The sequence below is a fragment of the Pocillopora verrucosa genome, chromosome 10 (assembly GCF_036669915.1).
Source record: "Pocillopora verrucosa isolate sample1 chromosome 10, ASM3666991v2, whole genome shotgun sequence".
NCBI lineage: Eukaryota > Metazoa > Cnidaria > Anthozoa > Scleractinia > Pocilloporidae > Pocillopora > Pocillopora verrucosa.
Genome location: NC_089321.1, coordinates 20,025,549 through 20,046,291, shown reverse-complemented (window position 1 = coordinate 20,046,291; position 20,743 = coordinate 20,025,549). Strand labels below are relative to the sequence as shown.

Below are 20,743 nucleotides of genomic sequence, written 5' to 3'. Positions count from 1 at the left end.
ATATTAAACGTTGTTCAATTACGTTCTTCGGGGTTTGTAACTAAACTTATCCGAGTTCAGATTGACTTGGGAAGTACGCATATGATCTGTGGTCGTATTCGGGATTTTGACTCTATAGAATTACCCCTCTTTTAGGCGATGCACTGCCTGTTTCTCATTCTCGATACAAGCTTCCTCATCAGTTGTTTACTCCAGAAGTGAATCAATGGGTTAACAAGCGAGTTTAAAATTGCCGTTTTTTTCCACACTTCTTCCGTGTTTGGGAAAATAGCATATGTCTTAAGCGCCCTGTTTTCTTTGTTTCATCTTTCCACTCCTTTTTGGTCGGTTTCTGTGCTTTTATCTTCCTTTGTTGCTGTTATGCGAAGTCGTCCATTGAACAAGAACAACTGGTTGTAGATGCTAAAAGTGTCATCAACCAAATTCATTTGGAACCTTTCAGCTCCGTTCAAATCTTGCGCGCGCTTTGTGTTCAGTCAATCGCTGAGAAAAAGTAAAACTGTAATGTAAAATGCCACAATGATTCTGGCCATGCATACTTGAAATGGCATCTTGTGCGAAAGGGCAGGTGATAACGAAGTTATCTCGACATGAATAGTTACCAGATCTGATAATTATGCGATCATGATTGACACTATATTTCTTTTCTATACTTCATAATGTGTTTCAAGAAACAGATTGGAAGTTCCTGAAGAATTGAGATTGAGTTGCTCTTGTGTTCCTGTTTTGAAATAATGATAAACAAAAACCAACAACAAAAACCTCTGACAGGCTCTGTAAAAGGTAGTATATCAGTTTTTTGATGCAATAACAACCGTCCTCAAGCGCGCTCAATATGTATTCTTATTTTTGTTTTTTCAATCTCTTGTCCTGTTTTACGAAGTGTATCGTGGAATAAACAGGAGTTTGGCTCATGAATGTCATACAAAGAATAAAACCATGGCATCGAAGATGGGACTAGTGTCAAGTAAATTGATATTTTTGATGAAAATCTTCGTGAACGAACTAAAAGAAAAGAGCTTAAACTCACAAATGATATTTTTGACAATGAAAGACAGATATGCAAATAACTGACTTTAAATTAAGCCCAGAAAACCAAAGAAAGATGTCAAATAAATTAATAGCTAATATTTTTCTTTTAATATAGTTTTAAATTAGAATAAGAAGCCATGTAACCATAACTATCGATATGGTCGTGTAAGGCGAATCAATTTCCTAAAGAGCAAGGTATGTGAAGAAACGAGGGGGCTATTACAAGTTACAGAGACCACTTAAATGGGCTGAAAACATTTTTGACTCGGTGATTAATGAAAAGTCTAAAGCGATTTAAATTATTTTGGATTAAGAATGATAACTGGGCCGAGCTTTAGGGAGACTCATTTGATAAGGCGGCGAAGAAAGTTGCCACGTAAGCTTCTTTTGTGGTGTTGTCCTGTAAATGTGGACTGAGAAGTTATTCTTAGGAGGTGCTTAAACTACTAACTATTCAAAGCTTAGCTTTTCGCTGCCTTTTCCCTTTTCGTGCAATAATAATAATCTGTTGAAAACATTAATTTTAGCGATAGATCAGTTACAAAACAGCAATAGAATTCAAGAGTTCATTATTGAAATATTGCTGATAAAATTTTCGAAAATGTATGATTGTTTATCAGGTATGCATGCCATTAATTGTAATACAGCAGACATGGGAGATCCGTGCGTCGGGTTTTGTGACGGCGAATTCAACTACATTCGATTTTGGCAGGGTTGATGCCATGAAACTGACTCATTACTGTTGGATTTATAGCCATTCCCAATAGATTTTGAATTTTCAAACGAAATGATTATGACACATTGCATGGGATGCAAAGCAAAATACTTTCAATAACTTAAAATTAGCAGAATGGAAATTCAGACTTCGAAACTGACCTTCAGAATGTATTTTATATTTCAACAACGGAAAAACTGAAATTCGTTTGTAAACTTAAATAAAAATAAGTTGTTAAATCTTATTGTGTAGATGTGTAGGCATACACATCTGAAACAAGAAACTTAGAGCTGAATTAATCATACAATTAGAAATTGAAATACGTGAGAAAATATCAAGTTAAACCACATGCACACTAAAATGGGGCTAATGGATCAAAGCCTCCGAAAAACATTTAAAATTCTAACTGATACAAACTGAGCGGTCGATATCAATAACGTATCAAACTAAACACATCAAACTTCTTCGAGCTTCATTTGCGAACGCTATAACTATGACCAGCATAGAAGGCGACACAGTAATTGTGCCTCTGGAGGTTAACTTCATGATCAGTGCTATCATTAACAGCATCACCTGTCCTTTCACAGTTCTGCTTAACGTGCTCGTAATTATAGCCGTCAAAAAAAGACGACGACTCCGAACTAACAGCAACATCTTGCTGGCCTGTTTAGCGGTGACTGACGCATTTACTGGTCTCTTTGGTCAACCGTCATATGTCCTTTGGAGGATATTCCTGATATTTGGCCTCGGTGGCAGTGAAATACTTAAACAATTTAACGTCAGTGTTATGTCTACACTTTCGTCTGCTTCAAACCTTCATCTGATGTTGGTTACTTTCGAGAGGCTCATAGCGATCAAATATGCGATGCACTATTCAAACGTTGTAACTAATAACAAACTGAAAATAGCGGTGTTAGCAATTTGGATCATTGGTTTCGTGAGTGGTATTTTAGTTGCGTTAAAAATGTACCTGGCTATGCTTTATATCGCAAGCCTCATCACGATTTCATGTATCGTGCTCGTTGCCTTCGCATATGTGATTTTGTATCATGAAACCTGCCGTCATCGAAGGAAGATAAAAGCACAGCAACTGCCCCAAGAAGAAGTGGAAAGATCTATCAAAGAGAACAAAGCACTTAAGACAACAGTGTTTGTAGTTGGTGCTATCATTGTGAGCCTTCTTCCGCTTGGTTTCTGTCTCATCGGTACAGCTACAGACCTCTTTGATACCTGCCCCATCGATGAACCAATTTGGAAAACTTGCAGCATGTTAAACTCGTTTGTTAATCCATTGATCTACTGCTGGAGACAAAACGAAATGAGAAAGTTCGTACTTAGAATAATGAAGTAGGGCAATATGACAGAAAAACTAGAAAAAAACCTGTTTATGTAAACTTTAAACTCGCTCGATAAACAAACTCCTTAGTTATTGCTCTATATCATAATCGCATCAGTAACTTGTGACACGAAACCTCTGAAGGCTGAGGGTTTATTTTCAAACTCAGTTCTGAAGTCTTAAATTGAAGTTATAGCTTAAAGTTACCAGGGAAGTCACGTTATTTTCTTCGCATTCCTAAGAGGTATATTTAAACATCGCCTCAATACCTGAGAGGCGGAAACCCCATGTCAGCCGTACTTATTTATTTCAGGCATTACCGCGAAATTATTAGCATTATATCAATAAATATATCAGTTAAGGGGAAAGTTATCTCAAGAGATGAGTTCAATTGTTCAAAGGGTTAATGATTCTCTTTTCAATTTATTAATGATACTTTTTATGAACCCGAAAGCAGCCCTTGAACAAGATAGTAGCCCTTAAAAAAGATATTAAGTTCGCCTCTAAGATCCGTATTCTGATAATTTTTCCGAAAAAAAGGGCAAATGAAATCAGAAATTGAAATGAGAGAAAACATATGTTAAATAAGACTTTGAAAATCAGTTCATCAGTCTCTCCAAGATATAGACATCTCTTATGCTTCGAGAATTGCCAACGTCTGCACACATAAAGTCAAGATTAGGCAATTTCCTCAAGCCAGAAAATGCTGATCAATGGTAACTAGTAAATTCCCTTTGATGTGATTCAAACAAACGAAACAGCGGAATAAAAAAGGGAGAATCCTCATGCAATGCAAACCCAGAACTGCAGAGAGTAAACTAAATAAATTCCACTCCTGGAGTGAATATTAGCTTCTCTTCAACTACGCTTTAAAAATGAGATTGTGTATGCAAACTTTCAAATCAAACTTTCCTGAACATAGCACGAAATATATACAACTGTAGTTAAAGAGAATTTCGTTGACTGAGTGCGAGGACACGGGTCAGCAGAGTGTACATGAATAATCATCGAGGCTTTCCACCTCTCCTCCTTATTTCTCTCTTTCACATGATGGCTGGATGCACGACTTGGGTTCTTATTCTAAATACAAGCTTCCTCGTTTCTTTTTGTCTCCAGCATTAAAACAGTGGATCAAAAAGCAGTTTAACATAGCAAATGTTTGCGTCAGTACTTCGTTGATAGGACAAATATTAGAAAGGCCTGTAGTTAAAACGACCAGAAAGAAGCCAAGTGGGAGTAGGCAGACAAAAAAAAAAACACCAACTACAAACACAGTTGCCTTAAGCGACTTGTTCTCTTCGGTTAATATTTCCATTTCCTCTTAGGGAAGTTGCTCCACTGTTATCTTCCTTTGGTGTCGACGCGTTTCATGATACAAAATCAGAATAGTGAAGATAACGAAAACGACACATGAAACAGTGGCAAGGCCTACCATCTATGGAAGCAGTGCTAAGTGCACTAAAACACGCTGTAAGCCCGGCACAAGAGGGCAATGATCCAAACTACAAAAAGTGCTATCTTCATGTTATTATTAGTTACACGTCCTAGTGGCATAAAGTCAATTTGATCGCCATGAGACTCTCGAAAGCAACCAAAATCAAATAAAGGGATGAAGCCATAATTAATACTGCAATAAAAGTACAATGGACATTTTCAACTATGACACTGCTTCTGAGATCAAATAATAGGAACAGTCTCCACAGTATGTACGATGGCTGGTCAAGGAAACAGGCCAGCAAGAGGTTGCTGTTGGTTGAGGGTCGTGGTCTTCTCTTTACGGCCATTATCATCAGTACGTTGAGTAGAGCTGTAAAGGGACAACTGACAGTGTAGATTATGGTAACAATGACATAATTCACCAGAACAGGATTATTTGCTATGTTGCCCTCTGTACTGGTTATGTTTGAAGCGTTTGTTAACCTCGCCTAAGAGAAGTTTGCCGTGTCGAGTGGGAAGCTTATTACAAGTCAATGAGATCCCATTGATTTTTATCTAATATTTACTACTGATTTTGACTTTGATCAACCGCTAAAATAAAAGTGCTTATATTTAAAAACGAAGGGAGAAAAAGGCAGAGGAAATCTGGTTATTAAACAGTAAGCAGTTTCAGCATCAACTTAGAATGACCTCTTGGCCCATATTTTATATAATTATAACAGTTTATTAAACTCTCTTGCAGTAACTTACTGAATTAACGAGTTATAATGCAATGAAAAGTTAATAAAATCAACTATGTACATTTCTGTGTATATTAAGTACCAATTATGTGCACCACACCAGAACATGCATCACATTTGCTAAAAATAATTAAAAGTGAAAAGGTCTTCGGTGCGCTTCGTTCTACAAGTAGTAACGTTTTTTTAAAAGTACAGCTGGCCTGATTTGTGCCTTAGGGTGTAGGGACAGATATCGTCTAGGCGTGTTGGTAGAAGAGGATGAAGAGGGTGGTTTAAGTCCTTCATCGAACTCACAGTAGAGAACCTCTGAGTTCATATAGAAGAGTCCGTCATCAAGTTGCTCGATATATCCATATATAAGATTGAGTTATCATCATTATGCTTTAAATTCACCCTAACCAATCAAATTAACAACCGTATCAATTGAAGAAATGGTAATTGCTACAATTTATGCAGGAGAAATTCTCAAGTTGATCAAAGTACTCAAAAAAATCTTAAATCCAATCATATTGATCCGTAAGGTTCAATTGATCTCTATAAGGAATCCAACTCAGCAAATCAAGTTTCTGTGCTTTTCTTTTAAAAATTCTAAAGATGGTAAGCAACGAAGGTTACAGAGCAAATGTCCCACAAGAGGTTAGTTACTTTATCACTATTATCATTGGCAGCAACACTTGCCCATTCACAGTTCTTCTTAAGGTGCTGGTGATAATGGCCGTGAAAACAAGACCAACAAATACATCTTGCTGGCCTGTTTAGTGGTAACTGACACATTAACTGGTCTTCGTGGCCAGCCATCATACATCCTTTTGGGGATTTTCCAACTGTTAGGTCTCAGTACCAGTGAAACAGCTGAAAATTTGCATTTCAATTTCATGAATTTCATTTCTCTACTTTGGACGCTTCATGCCTTCATCCAATGTTGGTTACTTTTGAGAGGTTTATTGCCATCAAAATTACGTCGCACTACCCAAACAGTGTCACTGATAAGAAAATAACGATAGCACTGATTGCAGTTTGGATCATTGCCTTCGTGTGTAGAATGTTTGAGGCCTTAGAGATATATCTAATATTTTATTCTAAAGCAAGCCTTGTCGCTATTTTGTGAATCGTTTTCGTTGCCATCGCATATGTGATTTGATATCATTAAACGTGTCGACATTAAAGGAGGATAAAAGTACAACAACTGCCCCAAAAGGAGGTGGAAAGATTTACCAAAGAAGACGAGGTGATGATGACAACTGCGTTTGCAGTTGGTGCTGTTATTGTCTGCCTTCCTAAAGTTTCTTTGTGTCTCATCATTTTAGCTACAGGCCATTGTAGCTTTTGCCCCATCAACGGACCAATGTGGCAAGTCTTTGCCATGCCATCCACACACAACCCCGAATTCCTCCAATAGCTCTGACAAAGGGCTAACGCCCAAAAAGTCAGCTTTTGAACTCTTTTCGGTGGCCAACTCAGTTGATAATACTAAATTAGCATGCTAAACTCGTATGTAAATCCATTGATCTACCGCTGGAGGCAAAAAGAAATGAGAAAGCGCGTTCTTACACCTTGTACAGGAAGAACCCAGCTCGTGCATCCAGCCATCCAGCAAAGAAGGAGAATATGGCAGAAAGACTGAAAAAAAGGTCCTTGTCGTTGGTTTATGTGACAATATATTTTTTGTTAGGAGTGTTGATTCGGACATTGCGCGCAAAATCTGATTCTTAAAAGGACTATTTGAACCCACGGAAAAAAATCTTCGCAAGAAGGGTACATGTTTGGTAATTTGCCTCAGCCTATTTTTCCTTTAGCAAAAAGAGCTACGGAGTAATGATGTCAATTGAGTTTTTTCTTATATTTGTTTTAGATACGTAGAAATGTCATCATCATACTCCCGTCAATATTTAACGTTGTTCAATTACGTTCTTCGGGGCTGTAACTAAACTTATCCGATTTCAAATTGACTTGGGGAGTTACCCTCTTTTAGTCGATGCACGACCTGGTTCTCATTCTCGATACAAATTTCCTAAGCGCCCTGTTTTCTTTGGTTCATCTTTCCACTTCTTTTTAATCGGTTCCTGTACTTTTATCTTCCTTTGTTGCTGTTATGCGAAGTCGTCCACTGAACAAGAATAACTGGTTGTAGATGCTAAAAGTGTCATCAACCAAATTCACTGGGAACTTTTCGGCTCCGTTCAAATCTTGCGCACGCTTTGAGTTTAGTCAATCGCTGAGAAAAAGTAACGCTGTGATGTAAAATGCCATAATAATTCTGGCCATGCATGCTTGAAATGGCACCTTGTGCTAAGGGGCAGGTGATAACAAAGTTATCACGACATGAAGAATTACTAGATCTGATAATTATGCGATCATGATTGACACTATATTTCTTCTCTATATATAATAATGTGTTTAAAGAGACAGATGAGAAATTCCTGATGTGTTTTCAATCTTTGAAATAATAATAATAAAAAACAAAAAACAAAAACCTCTAACAGGCTCAGCAAAAGGTAGTGTATCAATTTTTTGATGCAATATTAACCGTCCTCAACCGCGCTCTACATATTTTCTTTTTTTTTTTTTTTTTTTTTTACCTCCTATCCTGTATTATGGAAGAAACATGCAAAGTGTAAAACTATGACATCGAAGAAGAGACGAATGTCGAATAAATTGGTATTTTTTGATGAAAATCTTCGTGGACGAACCTAAAGAGGAATAATATTTTTGACAATGAAAAACCTAAATGCAAATAACTGACTTTAAATTAAGCCCATAAAACCAAAGTAAGATGTCAAATAAACTAATAGCTAATACTTTTCTTCTAATATAGTTTTTTAATTAGGATAAGAAGCCATGTAACTATAAATATCTATATGGTTGTGTAGGGCGAATCAATTTCCTAAATAACAAGGTATATGAAGAAACGAGTAGGCTACTATAAGTTACAGAGACTACTTCAATGGGCTGAAACCATTTTTGACCTAGTGATTAATAAAAAGTCGGAAGTGATTTTAATTATTTTGGATTAAGAATGATATCTGGGCCGAGCTTGAAGGAGATTCATTTGATAAGGCGGCGAAGAAAGTTCCCACGTAAGCTTCTTTTGTGGTGTTGTCCTGTAAATGTGGACTGAGAAGTTATTCTTAGGAGGTGCTTAAACTACTTACTATTCAAAGCTTAGCTTTTCGCTGCCTTCTCCCTTCTCGTGCAAGAATAATAATAATAATCTGTTGAAAACATTAATTTTAGCGATAGATCAGATACAAAACAGCAATAGAAGTCATGAGTTCATCTCACAGACTTAGTAGACTTACAATAATCTACCAACTCGACATGGTGAATTTTTCAAAGCTTAACTTTTCGCTGCCTTTTCCCTTTTAGTGCAAGAATAATAATCTGTTGGAAACATTTGCACATTTATTTTAGCGATAGATCAGATACAAAACAGCAGTAGAAGTCAAGAGTTCATCCCAAAGACTTAGTTGACTTACAATAATATACCAACTCGACATGGTGAATTTTTCTTTGGCTAGTTTTAGAAACGCTTTCAGACTGATAAAAAATTTCTTATGCCCCATTTTATATTTACAAATGTATCCGCTAACGTTCTGATAATTTTCCTAAACAGAATCAATATTTTGAATAATCAAAAATACAAAAATCAGAATTAGGAGTTTATGGGAGAGCCTCATAAATTGTTGAATGCCTAATCAGTAGTGCTGTTAGCTTCATAAAGAGTTTCATTTGTCATAGGGAAAGTACATCGTAAAGCATTTGCGCTATTGAACAAATCTCTCGAGATAATTTCCCCCTTCAATATTACCACGATAACGTAATTAAAATATTGCTGATAGCATTTTCGAAAGTGTATGATTGTTTATCAGATATGCATACCATCAATTGTAATACGGCAGACATGGGAGATCCATGCGTCGGGTTTTGTGACGAATTGAACTACATTCGATTTTGGTTGGGTTGATATGTCATGAAACTCTCTCATTAAAGTTAGTTTTATAGCCATTCCCAACAGATGTTGGAGTTCCAAACGCCATGAATGTAACACATTGCATGGGGATGCAAAGCAAAATACTTCGTGCGACAACGGCTAAATTTTCAATAATTTGAAATTAGCAGACTGGAATTCGGACTTCGGAACTGACCTTCCGAATGCATTTTGTATTTCAACCATGGAGAAACTGAAATTGGTCTGTAAACTTAAATAAAAATAAGTCGTTAAATCTTTAAAACAAGATAAACAAGTGGCTGTGGGTATACATGTCTGAAACAAGAAACTTAAAACTGAATTAATCATACAATTAGAAATTGAAATACGTGAGAAAATATCAAGTTAAAACACATGCACACTAAAATGGAGATAGTGGATAAAAGCCTCCCAAAAACATCTAAAATTCAGCGAAATGATACAAACTGTGCGGCTGATATCAATAACGTATCCAACTCAACACATCAAACTTCTTCGAGTTTCATTTGCGAACGCTATAACGATGACCAGCATAGATGGCGACACAGTAATATTCCCACCGAATGTTAATTACATTATCAGTATTAGCATTAACAGCATCGCCTGTCCTTTCACAGTTCTGCTTAACGTGCTGGTAATTATAGTCGTCAAAAAAAGACCACGACTCCGAACTAACAACAACATCTTACTGGCCTGTTTAGTGGTGACTGACGCATTAACTGGTCTCTTTGGCCAACCGTTATATGTGTTGTGGAGGATATTCCTAATATTTGGCCTCAGTAGCAGTGAAATACTTGAAAATGTTTGTGTCTGTGTTGTGACTACACTTTCGTCTGCTTCATACCTTCATCTGATGTTGGTTACTTTCGAGAGGCTCATAGCGATCAAATATGCGATGCGCTATTCAAACGTTGTAACTCATAACAAACTGAAGATAGCGGTGTTAGCAATTTGGATCATTGGTTTCGTATGTGGTACTTTATGTGTGTTAAAAATGTACCTAGCTTTGAATTATATCAAAAGCCTCATCTCAATTCCATGTATCGTGCTCGTTGCCTTCGCATACGTGATTTTGTATCATGAAACCCGCCGCCATCGAAGGAAGATAAAAACACAGCAACTGCCCCAAGAAGAAGTGGAAAGATCTACCAAAGAGAGCAAGGCGCTTAAGACAACAGTGTTTGTAGTTAGTGCTGTTATATTGAGCCTTCTTCCAGCTGATTTCTGTTTCATCGGTTTAGCTACAGGCCTTTTTGATACTTGCCCAATCGATGAATCAATCTGGCAAACTTGCAGCATACTAAACTCGTTTGTTAATCCACTGATCTACTGCTGGAGACAAAACGAAATGAGAAAGCTCGTATTTAAAATAGTGAAGTAGGGTATTATGGCAGAAAACCAGAAAAAAAACTTGTTAATGTAAACTTTTCTGTTGCATTTTAAACTCAATAAACAAACTCCTAAGTTATTGCTCTATATTATAATCGTATTAGTCACTTGTGACAAGACACCTCTGTAGGCTGAGAGTTGATTTCCAAACTCAGTTCTGAAGTCTTAATTTGAAGTTATAGCTTAAAGTCACCAGGGAAGTCATGTAATTTTCTTTATATTCCTGAGAAGTATATTTAAACATCACCTCAATACCTGAGAGGCGAAACCCCCATGTCAACCGTACTGATTTATATCATGCATTACCGCGAAACCATTAGCAATATATCAATTAATGCCATTGTTATCAATATTTAATAGATAATTACTGAGGTTCGCAGCATTATACCCAATAATGCTGCGAACCTCAGTAATTAACTATTATAATTATTGACCCTCATAAAATCCTATTGTTCTCTCTCTGCATTACATCGACGATTTCAGTCGCCCCTTCATATTGATGTTTTGGTACACCAACAATGCAACTGGCAAGCATTGTCCAGTAATAATACAAATTGCATAATCCTTTTTCATTCCCCAATTCAGCCATTGTTAACTACTTGCAAAGATGATATAATCATTGACTCTCATGAATTCCTACTATTTTCTCTCTCCAACAATGCAATTAGCACGTATTGTCTAGTAGTTATACAAATTACATAACCCTTTTCATTTCCCGGAATTTAGTCATTGTTAAATCCTTGTAAAGATTATGTAACTTTCCACATCTTTCAGGTGTGTGATTGAATTTCATGCAAACGTAATTTGCATTGTATATTAACGCAATGCACTTGGTTATTTGAGTTGTTTGTTGGAAGGCAAAGAGTTGCTACTGTTTTGAAGCTTGATGGAGGATTCTTCGGAAGACGAATCTGCCATTTTCATAACGCAGAGCCAGAGGTCGGAAAATGCCGCTGCCGTTGCCCTTCGACGAAGTTGCGCCACACGATTGTACGAAGGTGGTGTGCCAGAACAAGTTATTGTAGAAACCACTGGTCACCGATCATGTGATGGGGTTAGGGAGTATAAGTGTACCTCATCAACACTTAAAAGGAAAGCAAGTGAAATCTTGCAGGGAGCGACTCCTAAGAGGGCAGAAATAGACGTCAAGGAAAAAAATGAAAAACTGTTTAACAATGATGTTGAGTAAAAATATGATGGACAAAGGGAAGAAACAGGGTTACAGGGGTTAAGCGAAAAGGTTTTAGACGAAAACCAGAGCGAAGATTATAATCAGTCAGTTGTAATTAGTACTCACAGCACGAAAATTGTTATTTCTTATAAGTGAGAAAGACTGTCATTGTCAGATGTGCCCTAAATAAACTGTAAAATGTTTTCGTCTGTACGTCTCCTGGAATGGTACTTCTCATGGTGTATTCATTTACTTTTTAACTTCAGATCTTCATCATAAATTATGCGCGGACATTCGCGAATTTTCAAAAATTACTGAGTGGAAAAATAACGAAGTAAATACCACAGTCATGCAGCAATATTAAAAATATTGCTGGAAGCAGGCTGCATTATTAAAAATATTGCAGTGCAGCCAGCCCACTGCAATATTGAACGTTTTAGCGCGTTTAGGATTACCCCTGATAATTTCCCTGCTACCAAAAAGGACCGCCACCGTTTTCCTCAGACAGTTGGACTTGACTGAATATGAATACTTTCTCAGGCTGAAATCGCCGATATAATGCTGAGAGAGAACAATAGGATTTTATGAGGGTCAGTAATTATTAGGGTAAAGTTATGTCAAGAGATTACTTCAATTATTCAAAGGGCGAACGATGCTCTTTTCAGTTTCCTAATGACACTTTCTATGAACGTGATAGCAGCCCTTGAACAAGATAGTAGCCTTTGAACAAGATAGCAGCCCTTGAATAAGATAGCAGCCTTCTTTTCAATTTACCAATGACACTTTTCATGAACGTGATAGCAGCCCTTGAACAAGGTAGTAACTCTTCAAAGACATTAAGTTCGCCTTTAAGATCCGTATTCTGATTATTTTTCCGAAAAAAGGTAAGTCAGAAATTGGAATGAGAGGAAACATATGTCAAATAAGACATTGAAAATCAGTTCATCAGTCTCTGCAAGAAATAAACATCTCTCATGCTTAGAGAATTGCCAACTTCTGCACATATACAGTGAGGATCAGGAAATTTCCCCATGCCACTGGATCAAAAAGCGGTTTAACATGGCAAATGTTTGCGTCAATACTTCGTTGATGGGACAAATATTAGAAAGGCCTGTAGCTAAAACGATCAGACAGAACCCACGTGGGAGAAGGCAGATAAAAAAATTAAAAAAAAAATACCAACCACAAATACAGTTTTCTTAAGCGACGTGTTCTTTTTGGTTAACATTTCCATTTAATTCCTCTCAGGGAAGTTGCTGTACTATTATCTTCCTTTGGTGTCGACGCGTTTCATGATACAAAATCAGAATAGTGAAGACAACGAAAACGACACATCAAAAAGAGGCAAAGCCTGCCATCTGTGGAAGCAGTACTAAATCCACTAAAACACACTGTAAATCCGGCACAAGAGGGCAATGATCCAAACTACAAAAAGTGCTATCTTCAAGGTATTATTATTTATACGTGCTAGTGGCGTATCGTAAATTTGAACGCTATGAGACTCTCGAAAGCAACCAAAATCAAATACAGTGATGGAGCCATAATCAATACTGCAATAAAAGTATAATGGACATTTTCAACCGTAACACTACCTCTGAGATAAAATAATAGGAACAGTCTCCACACTATGTACGATGGTTGATCAAGGAAACAGGCCAGCAAGAGGTTGCTGTTGGTTCAGAGTCGTGGTCTTCTCTTCACGGCCATTATCACCAGCACGTTGAGTAGAGCTGTAAAGGGACAAGTGACAGTGTAGATTATGGTACCAATGACATAACTAACCAGAACAGGATTATTTGCTGCGTTGCCCTCTCTACTGGCTATATTTGAAGCGTTTGTTAAACTCGCTCAAGAGAAGTTTGCCGTGTCGAGCTGGAAGTGTACTGCAAGTCAATTGATTTTTATGTAATATTTACCACTGATTTTGACTAAAAGTGCTTATATTCAAAAACGAAGGGAGAAGAAGGCGGAGGAAATCTGGTTATTTAAACAGTAAGCAGTTTAAGCTTCAACTAAGAGCGACCTCTTGGCCCATACTTTATATAATAATAACAGTTTATTAAACTCTCTTGCAGTAACTTTCTGAATTAACGATTATAATACAATGAAAACTTAATAAAGTCAACTATGTATACATTAAGTACAAAATATATACACCACACCAGAATATGCATCACATTTGTTAAAAATCAATCAAAATCAATTCCTCTCCAACATTGATTAAAGTCACTTGGAATTTTTAGTTGGTGCCAAATTTGTGTTCATTACGGCCTTCGCGCCTCGCGAGCCCAATTTTAGTGATTGCGATAGCAAGGAGTAGCTTGCTTTTCACGACACAAAGCTAGCATGTTCTAGCTTCATAGCACTAAATAAATGTTCCGTAGTTGTAGAGCTTTTTTATTTGTCGTCAGCCAACTAAAATTTGTTTTTAAAGAAAAAAATCAATCTGTAGATTCATTTTAATCAGAGTAATTGCTCCGGTGACTATATAGATGCACAGGCTCTGATTGATCAAGGGTCGCGTCATATCATATCGCGCGAGGTGATGCTAGCAGGAGCGCAGAATTTCAAAATGGCTGCCTCGTGTATTGTCAGTGTTACCGAGTAACTGATGAACGTGATAAAGAAAGTTCAATTCCGAAGAGTGCAAGAGATTTGGGCTAACACTTTCAAAATAATTACATGACGTTTTTGCTGATTGAATTAGATGAATCTGTTAAATTCTTGTGGAAACTGGCTCTTTATCTCGCTTCTAGTAATCGAAAAAATTGAAACAGAATGGCTTCAGCATCTGAAAACGAATATTTACAACACAATTCGAAAGCATCTAAGCAGTAATACTGAAAACAAAAATTCGCCTTAGGCTCAGTGAATATTGTCGAATAATCTATAATCCACTTGTTAATCCAATGATCTACTGCTGCAGACTAAAAGAAAGTAACTGGTATAAGATGAGAGGTCGCACATTCAGCCATCCAGTGATGAAAGACAATATGGCAGAAGGACTAAGAAGTTTGATAACTATTTACGCACACTTTTCTTCGCATTATACTATCACCAGATAAACGAAACTCCATTGTTAATGATTTATATGAAGATTGTTTGATTTGAAGTTAGTTTGATTACCGCATGCAAAATCTGATTCTCAAAAATATTACTAAAGATGATGGGAAAATCTTTGCTGGAAATGTTGTTGTTAGTGATTAGCCTCATTTTCTTTTTTTCTTTTTTTTGTTTCTTATTTTATTATTATTTTTTTTTGCAGAGCTACCTTAAATATTACCAGTCCCTCGCACTATTTTAGTATGCAAAGATTGCAACTGATTTCCTCTTGTATAAAACCAATTATGTAAAGGCTTCTAATGCAACGTGCGTTTATTGACGAATTGAAGATTATTGAAAGGAGCTTAGGGTTATCAGGGATAAGAGTTTTTTTTTTCCAGTGTGCACACGTGAATATGTTCAGTTATCGTAAAAGAAAGTATGTGATAACTTTTGGGGCGGACACATTATCAATTCAGAATGGGATTCTGGCTGGCAAAATCATTGTTTATGGCAATGAGTTATTGAATTGAATCCAGTATGAAAAAAATAGAAGATTCATGAATGATATTCTTATACTCTCGTAAGCTTCCTCTCTGATCGATTGGCCTTTTCGTCAGTGATCAGAATGACGAAAAAAACAGTTGTCACTTGGTTAATCACTGGATTTAGTTTCAAAATAATTTAAATCATAGATTATCGAATTGTGAGCTCAATACCTACCAGGCTAAAAATAGTGTAAGACATTTGAAAGGAATCAGGCGATAGATGAAATTCGAACTCACAATAGAGAACCTCTGAGTTCATATAGAAGAGTCTGTTCTTCTTAGCCTTTTTAATATCGCCTTTGAGGTAAAATAAAGTTCAAATAGGTACAATAAATTGTACGATTTCTCTCAAACATTCATGCAGTTCATCACAGTTGGGATAATTTTAGCTCACTGTTCTAACCTACATGTAACTAAATGTGGGAGATTATTGTTCGCTATCAGCGCCATACTCCTTGAGAGCCCGCTCATTCCAACTCCTCTATTTGCTTTGGGTTTTTTTTTGTCTCACTTAACCTCGTTCTTAGTCTAGCAACACTTACATTTTGTGATTTCAGGCAAAATTGGCGACTGTATTTAACAATTACTGTAATAAATGTGAGACAAAAACTAAAATGGAAGCATTTACACTCAAATGTGGTGATGCATCAAGGTGCTCAAAAAAAGGACAAATATTCAAAGAATCGATTTATGGGATTGAGTTATCCTCTTTAGGCTTTAAATTCACCTTAACCGATCAAGTTAACAAACGTATTAATTCAAGAAATGGTAATTACTACTATTCAAGCTGGAGAAAATCCAGAGTGGAGCCACATGCACTTTAGAGTGGAGCGGGTTGCTCAAAGTACTCAAAAAAAAATCTTAAGTCCAAACATACTGATCCATACGTTTCAATTGATCTCCGTAAGGAATCCAACTCAGCAAATCACGTTTCTGTGCTCTTTTTTTACAAACTCTAAAGATGGCAAGCAACGAAGGTGACAGAGTAAATGTCCCACAAGAGGTTAGTTACATTATCACTATTATCATTGGCAGCGACACTTACCCATTCACAGTTCTGCTTAACTTGCTAATGATAATGGCTGTGAAAACAGGACCACAGCTACATCTTGGTGGCCTGTTTAGTAGTGACTGACACATTAACTGGTCTTCTTGACCAGTCATCATAGATCCTGTGGAGGATATTCCAATTGTTAGTTCTCCGTACCAGTGAAACAGCTGAAAATTTGCATTTCGATATCATGTCTCTACCTTGGACGCTTCATGCCTTCATCCAATGTGGGTTACTTTTGAGAGATTTATCGCCATCAAATGTACGTCGCATTACCCAAACAGTGTCACATAGGAAAGTAACGATAGCACTGATTGCAGTTTGGATCATTGCCTTCGTGTGTAGAATGTTTGAGGCCTTAGAGATGTATCTAATATTTTATTCTGAAGGAATATTTGTGAATCCTCTTCGTTGCGTTTGCATATGTGATTTTACATCATGAAACGTGTCGACATCAAAGGAGGAGAAAAGCACAAAAACTGCCCCAAGAGGAAGTGGAAAGATTTACCAAAGAAGACAAGGCGATTATGACAACTATGTTTGTAATTGATGCTGTTATTGTCTGCCTTCTTCAAGTTTGTTTGTGTCTCATCATTTTAGCGACAGGCCTTTGTAGCTTTTTCCCCATAAACGGACCAATGTGGTAAATTTGTGCCATGCTATCCACACACAACCCAGAATTCCTCCAATGACACTGACGAGGGGCTAACGCTCGAAACGTCAGCTTTTGAACTCTACGGTGGCCAACTTAGTTGATAATACTAACTTAGCATGCTAAACTCGTTTGTAAATCCATTAATCTACTGCTGGAGGCAAAAAGAAATGAGAAAGCGCGTTCCTACACCTTGTACAAGAATAACCCAGGTCGTGCATCATGTCATCCAGCAAAGAAGGAGGCTAATTTGTAGGAAAAAGATTGAAAAAAGGGTCCTTGTCGTTAGTTTATGTGACAATGTATTTTTGTTCGTTTATTGCGCGCAAAATCTGATTCTTAAAAAGACAATTTGAACTCACAGAAAAAAATCTTTGCAGGAAGGGTATATTTTTAGTAAGAAGCCTCACTAAAAAGGCGATTTCTTTTTAGCAAAAAGAGCTACACTGAATGATTCTCAGTTCGGGGACAGTGATGATTGTAATTGAGTTTTTCTTTATGTTTGTTTCAGATACGTAGAAATTTTTTGTCCCCGTCTAATGGTCTACAAAGGAATTAGGCACAATTGAATTGAAATCTCTCTATGATTTTATCAAACATATAAAGCATTGACAATCCTGAAGGACTTGTATTGACATCGTCATATTCCCGTCAATATTAAACGTTGTTCAATTACGTTCTTCGGGGCGGAAACTAAACTCGGATAAGGCTTATTCGAGTTCAAATTGACTTAGGGAGTATACCTCCTTTAGTCAATGCACGACCTGGTCCTCATTCTCGATACAAACTTTCACATCAATTGTTTACTCCAAAAGTAAATCACTGGGTTAACAAGCGCGTTTAAAATTTCCCTTTTTTCCACATTTGTTCCCTGATTAGGAAAATATCATGTCTTAAGCGCCCTGTTTTCTTTCCTTCATCTTTCCACTTCTTTTTGGTCGGTTCCTGTGCTTTTATCTTCCTTTGTTGCTGTTATGCGAAGTCGTCCACCGAACAAGAACAACTGGTTGTAAATGCTAAAAGTGTCCTCAACCAAATTCATTGGGAACTTTTCGGCTCCGTTCAAATCTTGCGCACGCTTTGTGTTTAGTCAATCGCTGAGATAAAGTAACGCTATGATGTAAAAAGGCCACAATAATTCTGGCCATGCATGCTTTAAATGGCATCTTGTGCGAAGGGGCAGGTGATAACAAAGTTATCTCGACATGAAGGGGTTATAGATCTTATGCGATCATGATTGACACTATATTTCTTTTCTATATATCATAATGTGTTTAAAGGGACAGATAAGAACTTCCTGATGTGTTTTCAATCTTTGAAATAATGATAGAAAAAAAAACCGACAACAAAATCCTCTGATAGGCTCAGTAAGGTAGTTTCTCAATTTTATGATGAAAAAATTTAACAACCGTCCTCAAGCGCGCTCAACATATATTCTTATTTTTGTTTTTTTCAATCTCTTGCCCTATTTTACGAGATGTGTCGTGAAGAAACAGGCGTTTGGCTCATGAACGTCATACAAAGTGTAAAGCTATGGCATCGAACATAAGATGGGTGTCAATTAAATTGATATTTTTAATGAAAATCTTTGTGAACAAACTTAAAGAAGAGAGCTTAAACTCGCAAATAATCTTGACAATGAAAAACAGATATGCAAATAACTGACTTTATATTAAGCCCATAAACCAAAGTGAGATGTCAAATAAACCAATAGCTAATATTTTTCTTCTAATATAGTTTTTAAGTAGAACAAGAAGCCATGTAACCATAACTATCGATATGGTCGTGTAAGGCGAATCAATTTCCTAAAGAGCAAGGTATGTGAAGAAATGAGTGGGCTATTACAAGTTACAGAGACCACTTAATCCATAGTGAACTGGAACGTGAATGGCTGTCAAGGGCCAAAATTCTTTTGATATTTATCTTCTTGTGAGGCCATCATTGCTGCAACAAACCGGCTGCGCATTAAGATAGATCTTCCTTCGCAACAACCTCGTTACTAGGACACTAATATTCACCAATATTACCCCAGCAACAAATTGGTCCAACACTACCAATTGCCTCGTTAGGCGACACATTTTCTTTCCATATACTTCCAAGTCAGTTGCTTTTAGCATACCCTCTGTCTGATAAAAATCGAACGATCGAATGATAAGATTTGATCAAATTTCATAGGCTGGGTATGGTACATAAATATGTATCCGTCAATTTGGAGCTTCAACATCACAGCAATCTCCACAGGCATTTGGAGTTTTGAAGATTAGTTTGTTCCTGGGGCCAAAGTGTTGTTCAAATTCCCTACTCCAAGTGTTGGATTTAATAGTTAATTTTTGTAAAAGGCAATTGATAGTTAGTGCTATTTTTCTGTTTCCCTGTACCAGTGATTTATAGTTAACATTTTTAATTGTTTGATGCAACAACACAGGTGATTTGGGTTCATGAGAATGACAAGTGAATGTATGAACAAAATGATACAATAATTGTTTGTGCTAGCAGTAGTTAGTGGGTTTTAGCACTTGTGGTTCATATTTTAGGCATAAATGACTTTCCATCTTCACTAAGGTTTTAATCATTATGCTAAACTTTGCAGACCTTTTTTTCTGAGTTGCCCCAGGTTGAAAGGGGGATTTTAAAAGTTTGAATTTATTGGTGCATTACCTCTGTTCCTATCTGCTAGTTGTTTGGTGTTCATTTGTGCTACAGCATTTGCAGCAAATTCTGAAAAAAAGTAATAGTCAGTGATATCGATTCAATATAAAAAAGATGATTAGATCAAATAAAACATCAATTACAGCACAATTTGTTGATCAAATACAAAATTCTCCAACAAACCAAGATTGTTATTTTCCTGCATATAACTTACAACATATTTTGTAACAAAATGTGAGAAATATGCAGTTAGTAATAAAAAAATGGACAACCATATTTGTGGCATATTACATAGAGCATTTAATCATTAGAAAGTTAATTTGCGATGTAATTAGAGAATTTTCCCTCTTCTTCTAAGTTGCCCCATTGTGAAGAAAGGATTTTAAAGTTTTGAATTTATTGGTGCAAATTATCTTTGTCTTGCAATTGTTGCATTTCCACTTTGTGATCTCACTAATATTTGTTACAAATTCTGTACAAAAGTAATAGAAATATGTGGTCACTGATGTTGCAATTGACAACCATATTCATGTGGCTTATAACATAGCTCATTAATATCGTAAACATAGAAAAAGAGACACTTTTTGGTGAGAAAACAAAAGGTATATATATTTCATGTATTTTTTTCAAATGGCATTATTTCAAAACAGGTGTGTATATGTATATGTATATGTATATGTATATGTATAATTATGTATATGTATATGTATATGTCTAGTTATATCTGAGTGAAATCACTAAAACAGACCCAAAAAAACAACAAACTCAAAGTGAATATCGCAGAAAAAAACTTTCAAAATTGAACATTTTTAACCCCACCCCACCCCACCCCTGGCCAAAATGATTAAGTGTATGAGAAGTGATGCCATGAAGTATGAGTCTGACAATGAATTTACAGAGAAAAATGCCAGTCTACCAAAGGGTTTCAAAACTCTATCCTCTCCACCCCCTGAGGTTTCCATACAGAGTCATTTGCAAGTCACCTTTGGATTGTTTGGTGGCCACGCTGCATGT

General features: G+C 36.6%; 2 protein-coding genes across 2 annotated transcripts; both read left to right on the top strand.

The window, feature by feature from the left end:
* The first annotated feature begins 2,240 nt into the window (after positions 1 to 2,240).
* LOC131797914 (melanocyte-stimulating hormone receptor-like) lies at positions 2,241 to 3,098 on the top strand. Its single transcript, XM_059115573.2, has one exon. The coding sequence runs from the start codon at positions 2,241 to 2,243 to the stop codon at positions 3,096 to 3,098; it is 858 nt and encodes a 285-aa protein (XP_058971556.2).
* Positions 3,099 to 9,750: 6,652 nt separating this feature from the next.
* On the top strand, positions 9,751 to 10,608 carry LOC136283760 (melanocortin receptor 5-like). The gene has a single exon (XM_066172957.1). The coding sequence runs from the start codon at positions 9,751 to 9,753 to the stop codon at positions 10,606 to 10,608; it is 858 nt and encodes a 285-aa protein (XP_066029054.1).
* Positions 10,609 to 20,743: the final 10,135 nt, after the last annotated feature.

Excerpts from the sequence above, each read along its gene's own strand:
- LOC136283760 (XM_066172957.1), top strand. The coding sequence starts at position 9,751 with ATGACCAGCATAGATGGCGACACAGTAATATTCCCACCGAATGTTAAT.
- LOC131797914 (XM_059115573.2), top strand. The coding sequence starts at position 2,241 with ATGACCAGCATAGAAGGCGACACAGTAATTGTGCCTCTGGAGGTTAAC.